Below are 15,550 nucleotides of genomic sequence, written 5' to 3' on the forward strand. Positions count from 1 at the left end.
TCTAAATTTATGAGAGTAGGGTACTCAGAAATGAAACGTCTAATTGAGGGGTATGGAAGAAGACCCAGCAAATTCCCACCTCTTAAGTCTAAAAGCAGCATTAGAGGCAAGACCCAACGAAAACCATGTATTATTCAAAACTGGAAATTAAATACAGAAGAATAAAAGACATGTCACCCAGGAAAAACAGGGTATCCAGAAGGTATGCACTGTACATCATAGAGGGAGAAAGAATGATTGTAAAGACTACCCCATTGCCATAAAGTAGCCCAGAGAGAGCAACGACAATGGTTGAGACAAAACTGAAGTAATACAGGACTACAACACCCAGGATAGGGGTCAGCTTGCATAGTATAAAATAATTTAGATTTTTTAGGTCAATCACGGCGGATCAAGCAGTGTGTGTGGAGAACACGCTGCCCGATCAGCCTGTAGATAGATCTGCAGATATATCTACTAGTATGTAACCAGCTTAACAGCGCACGTATTTCGCAGAATAGCAAAATAATCAGCACCACCTGGGGATCTTTTAAAATGCGTTAGTCCATAATGAATCCACCTGTGCTACAGCAAGGCAATATGGAATACACGCACTGCTAAGCCCCAGTACTGGTAGCTGGTCAGAGGAGCATGCTCCTGCAACCAGTGGCTCTCACCTGCAGTGACTCCATTTTCAGCAGTGGCCATCGCTGGTGAAAACGAGACACTCGCCCATTTGGTCGCTGAGCAATATTAACTCACCAGTATTGGATTTGAGAAGCAATGGCCTACACACCATGATTTAATGAAAAAAACATTTCTTAAATAATTTTAAATATCAATGTTATAATAAAAATGAAACTAAAATACTTAATTTACTAAAAATAATTTATAGTCTGGGGAGGTGATTTTTACCTATGTTGAATTATGGGAAAAGTCTGGTATGTTGTTTTAAAAGACTGAATACTTTTGTAAAGTGTGCGACAAAGTACTGGGAATACACAAACATACTGAAATATATAAAAAAAACAAAAAAACAGCCACACCACTTTATTTATAAACAATTTTTTATTTACAAATATTTTAAGTAATATAGAGCTTAATTATAATAGGATTTAAAGCAACAACCTGCAGACATTAGGTGTCAGATGTGGGATAATACAGTTTTGCCAAGGAAGACCTCACATGAAATGTGGGCTTTCAAGTGAACGATGGGAAATGAATATATATAAATAATAAAAGGGATGCAAATTAAATAAGCGGAACACTAAATGCATCCAAACTCAGTTGAAAGAGGCACGATCAACATTTCCATTGGCTGTGGACATTTTCATTGTCAATCCATTATCTCCAACAGGATCAGTCAATTGTGGAGGAGATGCTCTCATTGACTGTATCCGACTCTGAAAGTAAAGTGGGGAAAAAATAAAATAAAGTTAAGGAACTTTAAGATGGCCATGCACTTGGGCATGCACTTCACATGATTATTACGAATCAAAACGAGAAATTGGGTGAAAAGTGCCCAAATCGGATGTGCCTAAGTTCAGATTCTGATGCGCGATCCAGTGCACATCGGATCCGTAGATCCCAAGTGCTGCACATAAGATTTGTCGGATCCAGCAATATTTTCTCGGGGTCGCATACGATGTTGCTGAGGTATCGCACGCAAGGCTGCATGTGATATTTTGGATTAGTGTATGAATGCCTGTCTCTTTCAGATGAATTGGCTGGGTCACACAGATCACTTGCCCAGCCAACAGACCACAGGAAGAGGTTCATTTACGCTCCTGTTTGAAACCAGCAGCTACAGCAAGCTGCCAGCCTTGATTAAGGGCTGTAACAAAACTAGCAAACACCAGCTTGTATATATAATGGAACATCTAAATAGAACCACAAATAAGTATTGGAATTATTATCTTCCGTAATAGAGGAAAAGTATATTGCACACAAAGCATTTACCGGTCCTGGTGTTCCCATTAAGGAGTCTGCAGTCAGAAGAGAGTGGCTGGCACTGGTCTGCTCTGTTCCCGACATTATATCAAGTGGTGATCTCGAAACATCTTTCAGAGTCATATCGGCAGAAGGATCAAAAAGCAGGGGTGATGGAGGGCATTGCATGCCATCTCCTACTACATCAAGGTCCTAGCAGCAAAGAAGAAAGCATCTTACAATAAACAATTCGCTGTATTCAGGATGACCATCACGTGCTATATAGCTCTACACTCACGTCACTAAACTCCAGGGGTAAGTTTTCTGTAGGTTGTAACTCAGCTGCACTCAGGTACAGCTCCATAGGAGACACGTCCATTGGTTCTGCCGCAGGAAGTGCCGGCTCACACTTGTACATTGGTGAGGGTAACTGGTAGTGAAGAGGACAACATGGCTCTTCAGACAGACTAACTGGGACTGGCTTATTACAAGGAACCTCTTCAGAACCTGCACACATCTTGAAAAGAATCTGATTGCTGTCCTGACAGATATCTGGTCAGACTGAAGTTAAGGATTATTACATTCAGAATGAAACAAACAAATTAAAATTTTATGTATATATATATGTAGTTAGGGTGGCTAATCCCAGGATTTGGGCCTAAAATTGCCAGAGTTTCCAATCCTGGGATTTTGGGTTTACTAATGCTGGGTAATGTCTGCCTGGCTGTTACCCGATCACGACGTGTGGCTCTGCAAGGTGGTCAGAGGTCACACTGTGCAGGCCGTACCCGGTGCACAATGATGCCGCACACCCATTCTTGTCGGCACTGGGCAGTGCTGCCACCTGCCCTGATCCCAGCCACACCTTCCGAGTAAGCAAACTGACGGGGTGGCCGGTGAGGAAGGGGGGGGGGGGTGTTTGTTAGGGAGGCCAATTCGGGGATTGAACATTTTTCAATCCTGCAACCTGGATTGAAAAACATGCCCCTGGATTGGCATTCCTACATGTAGCCATATGTCCAATTCTCCATATAGCTAAACCATTGCCCTATTGTAATGTAAACATGGTTGGAACTGCAAGCAGAGTATGTGAGGCTAGAAATAGTGACTTCAAGTTAAAAACCAGTTAAAGAACATCAGTTGCCTAAGCATGTTATTTAGTGTATATTGACAGCACTCATTACAGGGATTATTAAATGTGCGTCAGAGATAATGATCTGCCTTTCGGAGACATAAAATAATTAGCAGTATCATAAAGGCTAAGGACAGTGACATTACGAAATAGCCAGATGGGGGCAGACTGAACAATCATATTAAATGACAAAGACACAGGAGGTTAATCCCACTTGCTATCAGTACTGAACACGTGTATATTGAGACTCAGGAGATCACTGGCAGCAATTTGAAAGAACACAAGATTGTGCAGCTCTATGGTGCGCTGGAGCAGATCAAGTTATTGTGTTCTGCCTGCTTCAACTTTGTCCATGAAACTTCAGCTTAATCATGAACTCATTTGTTGGATCAGAGATTCCTGCTGCAGTCCCTCCTGATACATTCAGGGGACACTTATTATTTGCGGCTAACCCCCTGGGGGATTTAGCCGCAAATATTGAATGATAAATGGGCCCCTAAGCCTCTACCACCTCTGATGGGAGTCTACTCCACTTGTTCACTACCATTTCTGTGAAGTAATTTTTCTTCAGATTTCCCCTTAACTTCCCTCCCTCCAGTGGATTGTCTATGTGTTCAAGTACTTCCCCTCCATTTGATGAATTGTTTCCCTCCTGGACCTTGTTCCTTAGATATATATCTGAAAGTCTCTATTATGTTCCCAGTCTCAATTCTCTGCTCCAAACTAAACATATTAAGATTTTTTTGTCTTTCCGGGTAAATTGTGATGTAGGCCATGTATCATTTTAGTTGCCTTTCTTTGTACAGTCTCTTATGTATTTATCTCTGATGGATATATGGCCTCCAGAACTGGACACAGTACTCTAGATGTGGCCATACCAATGACCGATACAGTGGCATTATTACGTCTTTCTTTCTGCTGCTGATTCCTCTCGCTTTGTGACCAAGCATTGCTTGGTTACGTTCCTGCCTGCATCAAGTAATTTGAAATAGTGACTCCTAAATCCCTTTCCTCCTCAGTAGTTTCCATTGTAGTTTCCTTGATACTATATAGCGTTTAGGTTCTTGAGACCCAAGTGCATGAATTTGGTTCCTTTATTTACTGTTACATGAAATTGTAGTTGCCGTGTTCTTGCTCATTCCTCAAGTCTACCTAGATCCTAAATCATTTCCTGCTGCATACTTTTAGGTCATCTGCAAAAAAGTAATTATTGCTTTAATGCCATTTCCAATGAATATGTTAAAAAGCACTGACATCAGTACAGATCCTGGGGACTCAATTGACAACCCTTCCCTTCCTGTGAATATAGTCGATTTACTACAACTGTTTCCTCTCCTGCAACCAATATCTTATCCATTCAACAGTCATTGGGGTCAATCCAATTCAGCACAAAGGGCAATGGAACTCTGCCAGTGTTTTACCCCCCACTTAACACAAACGTGTTCATAGCCCTATAGGGGAACCAACACTTTTGGAACCACAACTTTCATAAAGTATCAAGAAGCTGCATTTTAACCATGTCAACATAGTTTATGAAACATGCGGCATCAAATGCATTAAGACAGCATCACTTCAGTCAAAAATAAATGCAATGTAAAATCATTAAAATGTGTTTATTCCAATATATTATTTAGTGTATCTTGGAATAAGATTTACTCAGTACAGAACCCTGGGCTGCTAGATGTGTGAAAAATAACGGTGGTGCCCTGTATAAAGTCCTTACCTTGGTATAGCATTCAAAGAAAAAGTATGGGTGGCCCTGCCCTAACATTAAGTTATGATACAGAAAGTCTGGCCAACAAAAAGGGCACTTGCTGGTTATATACCAGATACAGCTGGTTATTGCTCTGACAGGAGTTGGGCCTAGGATTCCCATGTAATAAAACACAATTGTTCCTTCCAACTGAATAAGCTGGGCCTATAGTGTAACAGCACAGCTAACAGACCACAGGAAGAGGTTCTATAGGCTCCTGTTTGAAACCCTTGGCTACAATAAGCCAACAGTCTTGATTCAGGGCCATCAAGTCATGTCACTTGTAGGAGATATGCAGCATGTGTGAGTATATAAATATATGCATGCACAGAATATACGCATACATAAATATATACAAGAGGTATATTCTACCACTTTAGAGATTCTGGCCTATATTGACATTATAGCATCACATAGTTATTGAAGGGTCAGATGCACATTTATGCTATTCTCCCATTTCACCACTAAGGTGCTCTGCTGGATGAACTGGTCACAGTGGAGGCCAATGGAGTACACTGAACTCATTGTCATATGGGAGGAACCAGCCTTAGATGGTGTGTTCTTAGTGTCCTGCTGAAAGGGACCAACTACTAATGCGTGCACATACATCAATCCCCATACAGCCCAATTTGTTGTGTTACTGTCTGTGTGACTTAGCCACACCAAGCATTCTGCCAGAGACTTATCTGCATCACTAACGCAGCAGAAGCACAATGCTAGGGGTACCATGAACACTGGCTCTGGCATTTTATGTAGCTTCTGCGTTGGGACTTAATCTAGGCAAAAAGGTAAAGATGGAGAAATAAAATGGAACCCACCATTATGCTCAACTTGCAATTTTCAGGGATACTTGAAGTACAGGAATTGCTACCTGCGGCTCAAGTGTCTCAAGCTGGGCACACAGAGATTTATCTGTCCAATCTGTCTGGTGAGAACACAAATCTGGTATGTATGGAACATATGAGAACCAAACATTTGCACCCAAACATTGGAAAACACAGATAATGGACAAATGGGTTAAATCCATTTTTCCAAACAATCATTTTTGTCCATTTTCCAGTGGTTGATTGTCAACCATTTGTGTTACCATCAGACAAAACTTTATGCTGTGTACACAGCAGTCATATGGTGCAAAAGGACAGGTGTAGAAAGATACACAAGTATCTTGGGAAGCCATGTCTTACAGACTGATAAAGTAAACAATCATTTATGATGAACTACTAAGCATTTAGTTCAGCTACTACAAATAAATATAAAAAAATAACCCTTAGGGAACAGAATCCTCACTGGCTGATGACTTCTTGGTGACGAGATAAAAGGATACGGGTCAAGCAGTGTCTGGTCATAGGGAGGCTGGGGTTAGAGCAGCGTACATCCTCAACAAAAGCCAGGCAGCGTTGGCTGGATCTAGTGGTGTGAGCCTGTGTAAGGAGAATGGAATTTAAGTTATTCAGGTTCTAGAATAATAAATAAAATAGTTTTGTGAACTGTAATAGTGCTATGTCAATACACACACACACACACACACACACACACACACACACACACACACACACACACACACACACACACAATAGCATAATCTACATAGAGTATAATCTCAGAAGATTATACACTATGCCAGTGGTTCTCAAACTAGGTCCTCAGGACCCCACATAGTTCATGTTTTCCAGGTCACCGGCAGGTTCATTTATTACTCACCGACACATTTTAAAATATCCACAGGTGGAACTAATTTTACTTGATTCTGTGACGAGACCTGCAAAACATGCACTGTGTGTGGTCTTGAGAACAGAGCTTGAGAACCTGTGCACTGGGTCACCTCCCTTCACTCAGCCTTGCAAGCTCTCTTCTGACTCCCCGGCAAGCCAGCCGACCCCTCAAAAAACTATTTGTAAGCTACATTGTCGGTACAGGTATACCCCTTTCAGAAAAAAAAAACCTGGGTCTAAACTGGGTTATTGAAGTTTTGCCACAGATGTTTGAAACAGTGTTTACACTGCAGGCTAGACCATTGTTTTTGCTGGGTCGTCCTTTTGCCGGTGCTTGGAGAGGACATCTAAAAGCTTCAGCCTCTGCTACTTTTACCATATAACCTGTGTTGCGCTTTTGCATTGCAGACTACCCAGGTCAGTCACTGGTTTGTCCCTTGTCGCAACCCGGGTAGCGGACCCGGGACACAAAACATGGGTAGACTATTGCTCCGGCAATATACCTAGTCAGCGGCTTGGGGTATAAGGGGAATTAGCCACTGCATTTAGTGTCTCTGTATAAAAACAGACCACAAAGCAAAGATATATATGATTTGAGCCTATAGTTACCATATAATAAAACAATTGTTTCTTCCAACTGAATTAGCTGGGCCTATGGTGTAACAGCACAGCTAACAGACCACAGGAAGAGGTTCTATAGGTACCGGTTTGAAACCAAAGGCTACAACAAGCCGTCAGCCTTGATTTAGGACCATTACAACATTCTGTAAATATAACTTTCACATTTTTTGGTATGGTGGTTGGTGGACTCCATACCTGTTGGGATACCCCTTCTGTAGCCAACATACGCCGTTCCTTCAGCTGCCGGTGTAGGAGAGCTTCTACGCCATATCGCTTTCTGTATCTACGTAAAGCTTTCAGTTTCTTGAGATTCTCACGCTCTTTAGAGGCAAATCCCTCTGGACCAGTGAGAAGACTACTCCCTAAGGTAAGGGAGAGACAAGATACTGACCACCAGAAAAAGCTAAAAATAAATGTAAACAAAAATGTCATAAATGACATGTAGTCTTGAGTCAGCATTAGTTGTGGCCGACATGTAGCAGCACCAGTGTAAGGCAAAACTAGAAAAGGCATTCAAACATCAAGGCATCAGAAACTACTTTAGCTTAATACTATAGGGTCAATGCCAACAAGAAAAAAGTAACCCAGCTATACCTGCAAAGTCTCAAAGACATTAAGCAAAGACATTTCAAGAATGAGGGGCAGATTTATCAAGCTCGGTGAAGTGATAAAGTGTCTGGTTTTTATTACCAGCCAATCAGCTCCTAACTGACGTTACAGGCTTGGTTTGAAAAAATGATAGGTAGGAGCTGATTGGCCGGTGATAAAAACCAGACACTAATCACTTTACCAAGCTTAATAAATCTACCCCCGAGTCAGATCTGAAGATAATCTATAGGTGTATGGGCAGCTTTAGGTAGGCTCCCACAAACAGATTCACGGTCAGATTTGAACTTTCTGCCTGAACCATCTTCTAATTAGGTTAACGAAACAAAACATTTTCCTTTCTATAGGAAAATCCATCAAAGGTGGGGTATTCCCACTACCTATTATCTTCTGGGACATGGGGAAATAAAAAGAAAATCTAATTTTCTATGTGGTTTTACTCATGCCTGCCCCAATAAGTCTTGAAACGAAGAGGATGAAAAAAAAAATATGTTTAACCCTTTGAGTGACATCTGTAAGAGATGTGCAAAATATCCACCAAAAATGTTATACAAATTAAAAAATAAATAAATAAATGTGTAAAAAAAGATTATAATTCTTATATAAAAGGTCAACATTACGGGTCATTCTGATGAATTAAAAATGTTTGCTTGGCAATTATCACACCTATTTTGACAAATTCACTTGGTACTCAAAGGATTAAGTAAGAAAACCTTTGGGGAACACTAGTTCACCTTAAGTATGTGGTGCACAGCCCTCACTCAAGTCTTAATTTCTTCTTTTAAATTGAAAATGGCCACAACTTTCAACAAGCCGAAAAACTGACACTTTAATTGTATAACACGTGGTTCTTATCTGCCGTCATATTCTGTTTCTATACGCCCCTAAGTGTATATAAAAAAAAATAAAAAGATGAATTTTGCATTTGAACTTGGGTCACACACCAAGATCTCAACATGGTATGCAAATGATCCAAAATGCAGAAAAATTCTAATTACTTCTGTTCCCAAGCATTTTGAATATGGGAAACTCAACCTTTAAAGCGCACAAAGCTAATAAGGATTCAGGCAGCAGCAACGCCAGTAGCAGTGCTGACCACGTTCCCCTTCTACAGAGGCTTATATATAGTATGTGTATGGCAGCTGCCAATTGGCTGCCTAGCCTCAGTTGACAGCAAAATAATAGCCATGCAGCTGAATAAATTCTACAAAATACTAGAAATAATTATATATTACTACTTTAGGCAGCATCACAAAAAAAGCACAATACTTATTGGAAGCGTGAAAACTAGGGGGGGGAATCAGAGAGTCCATTTGTTATTTCTTCAAGTTCTCGAGCTCCAGCAAGCACCTCTGTACTCCATCTTTCTAGTGTCCCTTAATACATCTCAGAGAAATGATACATACCATTTGTTTCATGCTCTGGCTTTACACTGTGCAAAAAGTGCCTCTTCTTTTCTTTCAGTAAGTGCTGCAGTCGTTTGAACTGATCAATATAGAGAGATTGCAGGCGGATGAGCTTCTCCCGCATGATGAGAGTCACTTCTTCTGCGGTGTACACTCCAGCGTGTCTACAGTAAACATTAGTGGGGGTGAAATTACTGGTGTAGATACAAATTTGACTTGTTTATTGGGCAAGGCAACACAATCTAACAGGTAACGTAAATATTCTGCTTCATGGGAAATTAAATAACCACATACTTACAAACACTATGAACCTAAAGCGATTCCAAAACACAAGCGGACTCCACTATATTCTCTATGTAACCACCCCTAGTACACTCACACACAAGACCTATACTGGGATGTGACGGGAAAGGACTTGTGAATGTGTGACACTTGTCCAATCGGGACTTACAAGAAGGCAATCGGTGTGGTTTAACATAAAATACTGTAGGTCATAGAAAACTCCTTTAACTTCCTCTTCAAACACCATCCTAACAATATAACTACTCCCTAGTACTAGCAGCAGCCCTTTTACGTAAATAGTCTTGTATAAAGGTCTTGTAAAGTCAGCTGTTACAATCATATGGCAAGAGAAGTAACTGGAAGCCATGGTGTGTGTAAATGACCACGGGAGCAGGAAAGATAGCCAGCCACCAGAGGTTACAGTTATTGGCGGCATAAACTAAAATGGGATATATTTAATCAAATAACACGATTTACTGATTATACAAACTGACATTTTACATCCCTTGTGGGATCCCAACTGTTGGGCAGTAGAACATCCAGGATTTTGGCGTCTGTATACAGACCGTCGGTGAGTTATCGGGCACCCAATCTGACTTTACCCATTACTGCTGCTATTAAATGACAAATGCTTACTTCAAAGGGTCCTCTTGATCACTGTCCAGACTCTCTGCTTCACTGTCAAGATCACCCATCCAGGTCTGATCCACTGTTACACCATCGGGTTCACTATCACTGCAGCTGTTCTCATCTATTGGATTAACATTAATAAATGTATGTACAAAACAGTTGTCAGGAGGAAAAAAAAAAAAAAAACCACAAGCAGCAAAAATCCTATAAGAAGTCATGACTGTGGAAAATAAACCAAAACTGGATTTTTGTGTTTACATTGAAGCTGCTCCTTTTAGTCAAAATGTAGATACTGGATTACCACGGAGCTTAGAGGGTGACTGGACAAAGCTTGCACACAAATTTACCAGACACAAAAAGTTACAACTTCTTCCCACCAAACTTGATTGGTTTCCCCACAACATTCAACATTGGTTTTATCCAACAAAAAACAGAAGATAATAAAACTAAAAGAATTAAACAAGATCATAATGTAATGGGAGAGCATCCAGTGCCAGGCTACATACCAAGGATCCGACTTGATTCACTACGACTGCTCTCCTGTGCCTGAGTACCCAGCTCTCCACGGGCATATGAACTTAACTGGTACAACAGAGATTCATTGGCAGGCCCTGGGTTTGACTTCTTAATTTGGGCTTGAAGAGCTAGAGCATTTCTTCGTGCATGCTCAGCACAGAAAGAAACTCTGCAAAGAGTAAAACAAATTAAATACAATTACAGATGTTAGACATGGGACACACCCGGCAGTTTTACTATGGAAAAAAAACCCTACCGGAATCTCTGTTGACTCTTTAAGACAACCATTGTTGAGACTTAAGCCCAACAAAGGGTCTGATTCAGACCAGTGCAGAAATCTGTGACGATCGCTAGTTGGCGGATTTCACAGAAACCACCATCGCAAGAGATCAGAGTTTAAGTACTGGCTGGGGGCGGCAATGTACCATTTTGTGGGAGCGCTCCGGACAATGTAGGTGTGTCCGCACTGCCCAGGGGAGGGCCGCGATGGCATCACGCACATCTTTTGCGACCCCGAACGTTGACTGTAACTTGTGCGCGCTTCGCTATGTAGCAAAATCTTGAATTTTAGCAATTTTTCGGGCACATCACAGTACGAGAGCAAGTGTGCGGAGCAGTCCTGCCCTGGGCAGCCCCACTGCAACCAGTTAAAATACAACAGGGTCTGAATCAGGCCCAAAATTTGGGAATGAGGTCAAAACACCACAGGTTGCTGAAACAGCAATAATGTTAACAAGAACAATACAATTACATGTATAGGATACAGGCACACTGAAACAACTTTATGCATGGCGAGCAGACACGGATTACTTGACATGTATTTCGCATCCGCTCACCACGCTTCGGGCGCGGTGGCGGTGGCTCACGACACTTCAACTCCACACCGACGTGGATAGTGGGGATGTGAACAGGTTGGGAGGACGCGTACTGCATCCGCTCGCCACGCTTCGGGCTGACGTGGATAGTAGGGTAGTGCTACATCACATCGTAGATCGAATCTTATGCATATCGTATGCAAATATTGAATGCGATTTGCATACGATCCGCTGAGAAGTGCCGCCGTGAAACTACACAAGTACAATATGAACATCTAGTTAATAAATATCCAAGGCATGTACGTCCAATTTCTCATGCAGTATATAGCAGTTCCAAATTGATCTGCACTATGGTAACGCCACTCCTTATTCTGGAATAGGAAAAGTACAGGACTGCAGACAGAGCATTCAATGTGTGATTCGTCCAATGATTGCTTCCACCAAAAGGTTGACATTTGCATGTAAAAGTAATCTGAATGCCATTAAACATACCTCCCAACGTGACCCTCTCCAGGAGGGACACAATGCTCTGCTCCTGGACTTTCCTCTTAATGTATGATTGCTGTCACCTGTTTTGAACAGGTTAAGTGAAAAGAAAGGTTTTTCGGCACAGGTGATGGCAATCATTACTTAACAGGGAAGTCAAGAAATAGAGCATTCTGTCCCTCCTGGAGAGGGTCATGTTGGGAGGTATGATTAAGGTACACATTATTGTCTCTCCTTTTTTCCCCACATATACCCAGATATCCATTTGGAGAAATTCTTAATTATTCAGAGAAGAGAACACAAGAACAACCCCACTCCACCACCAAACTTCAATGACTACTAAAGGAGCACAGATGAAAGGCAGCAGCTGTTCCTGGCCACAGGTCCATATTCTCATTGTTCCCCAAGTACTATTTGGCGCCAGCCACTTACATTCCTACCAAAGGGACAGAACTAGTGTGCTATAAAACATTGTACAATGTCCATAGAATGTGGGCACAGTCAGCAGGTTTAATGGTCCCAATATCATTATTGCCGAAATGTTAACATCTGCAAAATGTGGATACATTCACAATGCCCGATGCTGTGAAGCTTTACAAATAAACAATGGGATTTTTCCTAAAAAAAGGTAAGAGCTATCCACTTTCTTATTTTATGGATACAAGTGTGAATTCATGTATCTAACCGTATTTGTGAATTATATATATAAAAAAAACAACGAAGAGTGTAAAACGTACCCATCCTTTTTCTCAGGCTTAGGAGCAGCAGAGGTGCAGCGTCTGCTGTTCTTAGTAGAAACATAGCTACACTGCTTGTAAGGGGCATTTCTGTCTTCTAGAATGTGTTTAATACAAAATTCAAAACCTTCCAGGCGAGGCTGGGAGCATGGCCGAAGTGTGTATGAGCAGGACAAGGCTTCATAGGTCCTTGGGACAGGAGTCAAACGGCCCCTACTGGGCAACACATGAATTCGAATTCTGTTCATCTCAAGAGCTGGAAATGAGGTAAAGAAAAGGAGAATTATTCACCATAATAAGAAGAATAAAGTAAGCGCTATTAATAAAATGTAATTTATAATTTAATGATCTGTATTCATACAAATATGACAACTTACAATAATTGCTAACGAAAAAGTATGAAAATCAAGAAAATACTGGTAATCAATATTACTATTATTCATTGCAAGTAAACGATAATACTGAAATTGGTGTCCTCCAAGGTTCTGCTCTTGGTCCTCTCCTTTACTGTCCCCATTATACAGTCTCTTTAGGGGAGCTCATTAGCTCTACTGACTTCCAATATCACCTCTATACTGATGTTCCTCAAATCTACATTCCTTCCCCTGCTCTCCTCACTCGTGCCACCAACTGTCTCAGCTATTTTTTCTTGGATGTCCCAGCAATTTCTTAAATTCAATGGTAATTTACTAAATCACTATCTATTGATGCCACAACTATCTCCTCTAGCCCCCAAGTACACTGCCTTAAGCCCCGTACACACGGGGCAATTTCAGACATAATCACCAGGGATTTGGTCACCGAGCGCCCCCATGACCATCCCTGGGATGGTCACTGGTCGGAGAAGCATGCTCCTGCGGCCAGCAACTTCCCTAGGCAGAGAGCTTTGTTTTTATCAGCGACCATCTCTGGTCGCTGATGAAAACAAGACACTGAGCAATATATTGCTGAGCAAACCGCTTTTTTCATTCAAAAAAAATATTTCCATGATAAGGCCTCGTCTCCCCAGGATACTACCAAGCCCCTTTTCCACTCTCTGGTCATCTCCAGACAGTGCTACTGTAATTTCCTATATGGAATCCTTCACAAATGCCTCTCTCCTCTGCAATCTATCCTTAAAGCTGCAGCCAAGCTCATCTTCCTCACTAAACACACTACCCCAGCTTCAACTCTCTTGCAAGCCATTCATTGGCTTACATTCCCTTTCAGAATCCAGTGCAATATTCTCACACTTGCTCACAAAGCCCTTGCCGACTCCTTTTCCTTCTCTGGGCCGTGCTCAAGTGTTTACGCACCAACAGCCTCTAGAGCAGGCATGTCCAACGTTGGCCCTCCAGATGTTGTGAAACTACACATCCCAGCATGCTTTGCCACAGTTTTGCTATAAGAGAATGCTAAATATAGTGCAAAGCATGCAGGGATGTGTAGTTTCACAATATCTGGAGGGCTAAGGTTGGACATGCCTGCTCTAGAGGGTGTCCAACGGAGCTATTCAAATATAGTTATGTTCAGTTATGGATGCCGGTGACTGTCAAACGGGACAGCGATACATTACACACTGCACAAATAACCCTGGTCCGACCTGGGTTGTTACTGGGTCACCGCGTGGTGTGAAAGGGCCTTTAGAAAATACCGGGTAATCAACAACCTGGCAATCTGACCGGGGTAAAAAGAGGGGTTTTACTAGTGTTGCTGGGCAGTGTGAACAAGTAACTCAGGCCCCGTTCACTTCTCTGGAGGGTGCAGCAGTTCCCTTAAGCAGCCCATACACGCTGCTATGAGGGCGTGCTTTCCGTGCTGTACTAGCACGGATCACATTGCATTGCATGTGCATCCGTTGTGCATGCAATGCGATGCAATTTGATGAAACCCAAGTACAAAAAGTATGTGCTTGCACATACTTTTTGTACTTAGGTTTCATCAAATTGCATGCACATGCAATGAGATCCGTGCTAGTACAGCACGCCCACAGAGCAGCATGTATGGGCTGCTTTAGTGCTGCCTCTTCCCCCATCCACCAGTCTGCCCAGTCTCCCAGATGATATCAGCAACATGGGTCACTGAGAGCCGCAGTTAGCGCAAATGCCAGGTCGCTCATGGGACGGACCCGTGCTCTAATCCCAGTGGGACCTGGCATTTGCAGTATGAAAGCAGTACCAGTTTGTGCTCATCTCAGGAAATTACAGACTTCATAAAGTGGTTTTCCATTGTTATATCACACTCGATCTCACGTCTAAAATTACTTTTTTTTTTTGCACATATCATGATCAAATTAAGGCATGCATTTGCACATTTCAGCTCACCACCCCAGAGCATAGTGATGGGAAAACAATTGATTACCATCCCATGTGTTGCATATATTACAATGTGTGTCACATACAGAACAATATATTCAAGATAAATTAAACATGAAGTTCCCTGTGTCCAGTTTTTGTTCTGCACAGTGGTGGTCAGCGGTGCTGAGCATATGTCTGCAACTGGGTCCACCACTCGCTAGTTCCAAGACTGGGGATGTTGTATTCATACAAAATTAATTATTATTAGAGACAGACTGAAAGAAGAGCTAGAGGAAGGTAAACTGGACAGAGCCCATAAATATCGCACAGCTTCCATAAACAGGGAAGTCCCTGAAGTCTTATGCACTATCCTTAGCGTCTGATATGCAGCTCTGTCCTGTACTTCAGCGCAGAACACACGGTACACAGTCGACCCTTAAGCAAGGGACACCCAGTGTGCATGTGCTGCAGTGACTCAGCGAAGCTCTCCAAAAAGAGCGCGGCCATCTTACCTGCTCCTGCACGACGGTGCCTCCGCTCACATGAGGCAGGAAATGGGGCGGGGCTGCTGACGTCTTCTAAGGGCGTGGCGCTAACGGAGGGCCGGACTCATGTCCTTTGTGGATTCCCCAACCAGTAACAGGACACGAGTAATAACAGGAAGCGCCGT

At 42.1% G+C, this 15,550-nt stretch overlaps 1 protein-coding gene and 3 non-coding genes across 4 annotated transcripts; all 4 read right to left on the minus strand.

The window, feature by feature from the left end:
• Positions 1–1,028: 1,028 nt before the first annotated feature.
• KANSL2 (KAT8 regulatory NSL complex subunit 2) lies at positions 1,029–15,550 on the minus strand. The gene is made up of 10 exons (XM_083169047.1): positions 15,393–15,550; positions 12,605–12,860; positions 10,557–10,735; positions 10,057–10,171; positions 9,139–9,302; positions 7,322–7,488; positions 6,118–6,214; positions 2,207–2,460; positions 1,939–2,121; positions 1,029–1,382 (listed from the first exon to the last, which is right to left on the minus strand). Exons 2-10 carry the CDS (start codon positions 12,850–12,852, stop codon positions 1,263–1,265), a joined length of 1,527 nt encoding a protein of 508 aa, XP_083025173.1. The 5' UTR covers positions 12,853–12,860; positions 15,393–15,550; the 3' UTR covers positions 1,029–1,262.
• On the minus strand, positions 1,683–1,817 carry LOC146061847 (small nucleolar RNA SNORA2/SNORA34 family). The gene has a single exon (XR_014471292.1). It is a non-coding gene; the product is annotated as a small nucleolar RNA SNORA2/SNORA34 family (small nucleolar RNA).
• On the minus strand, positions 4,929–5,061 carry LOC146061849 (small nucleolar RNA SNORA2/SNORA34 family). Its single transcript, XR_014471294.1, has one exon. It is a non-coding gene; the product is annotated as a small nucleolar RNA SNORA2/SNORA34 family (small nucleolar RNA).
• LOC146061848 (small nucleolar RNA SNORA2/SNORA34 family) lies at positions 7,128–7,260 on the minus strand. Its single transcript, XR_014471293.1, has one exon. It is a non-coding gene; the product is annotated as a small nucleolar RNA SNORA2/SNORA34 family (small nucleolar RNA).

The sequence above is a fragment of the Crinia signifera genome, chromosome 2 (assembly GCF_055691185.1).
Source record: "Crinia signifera chromosome 2, ASM5569118v1, whole genome shotgun sequence".
Lineage (NCBI taxonomy): Eukaryota > Metazoa > Chordata > Amphibia > Anura > Myobatrachidae > Crinia > Crinia signifera.

Coding starts and splice junctions, on each gene's coding strand:
- KANSL2 (XM_083169047.1), bottom strand. CDS start 12,852: ATGAACAGAATTCGAATTCATGTGTTGCCCAGTAGGGGCCGTTTGACT. Junction 10,736..12,604: donor AAGCCTGAGAAAAAGGATGG/GTACGTTTTACA, acceptor TACTCTTTGCAG/AGTTTCTTTCTGTGCTGAGC. Junction 2,122..2,206: donor TACCCCTGGAGTTTAGTGAC/GTGAGTGTAGAG, acceptor CTTTGCTGCTAG/GACCTTGATGTAGTAGGAGA.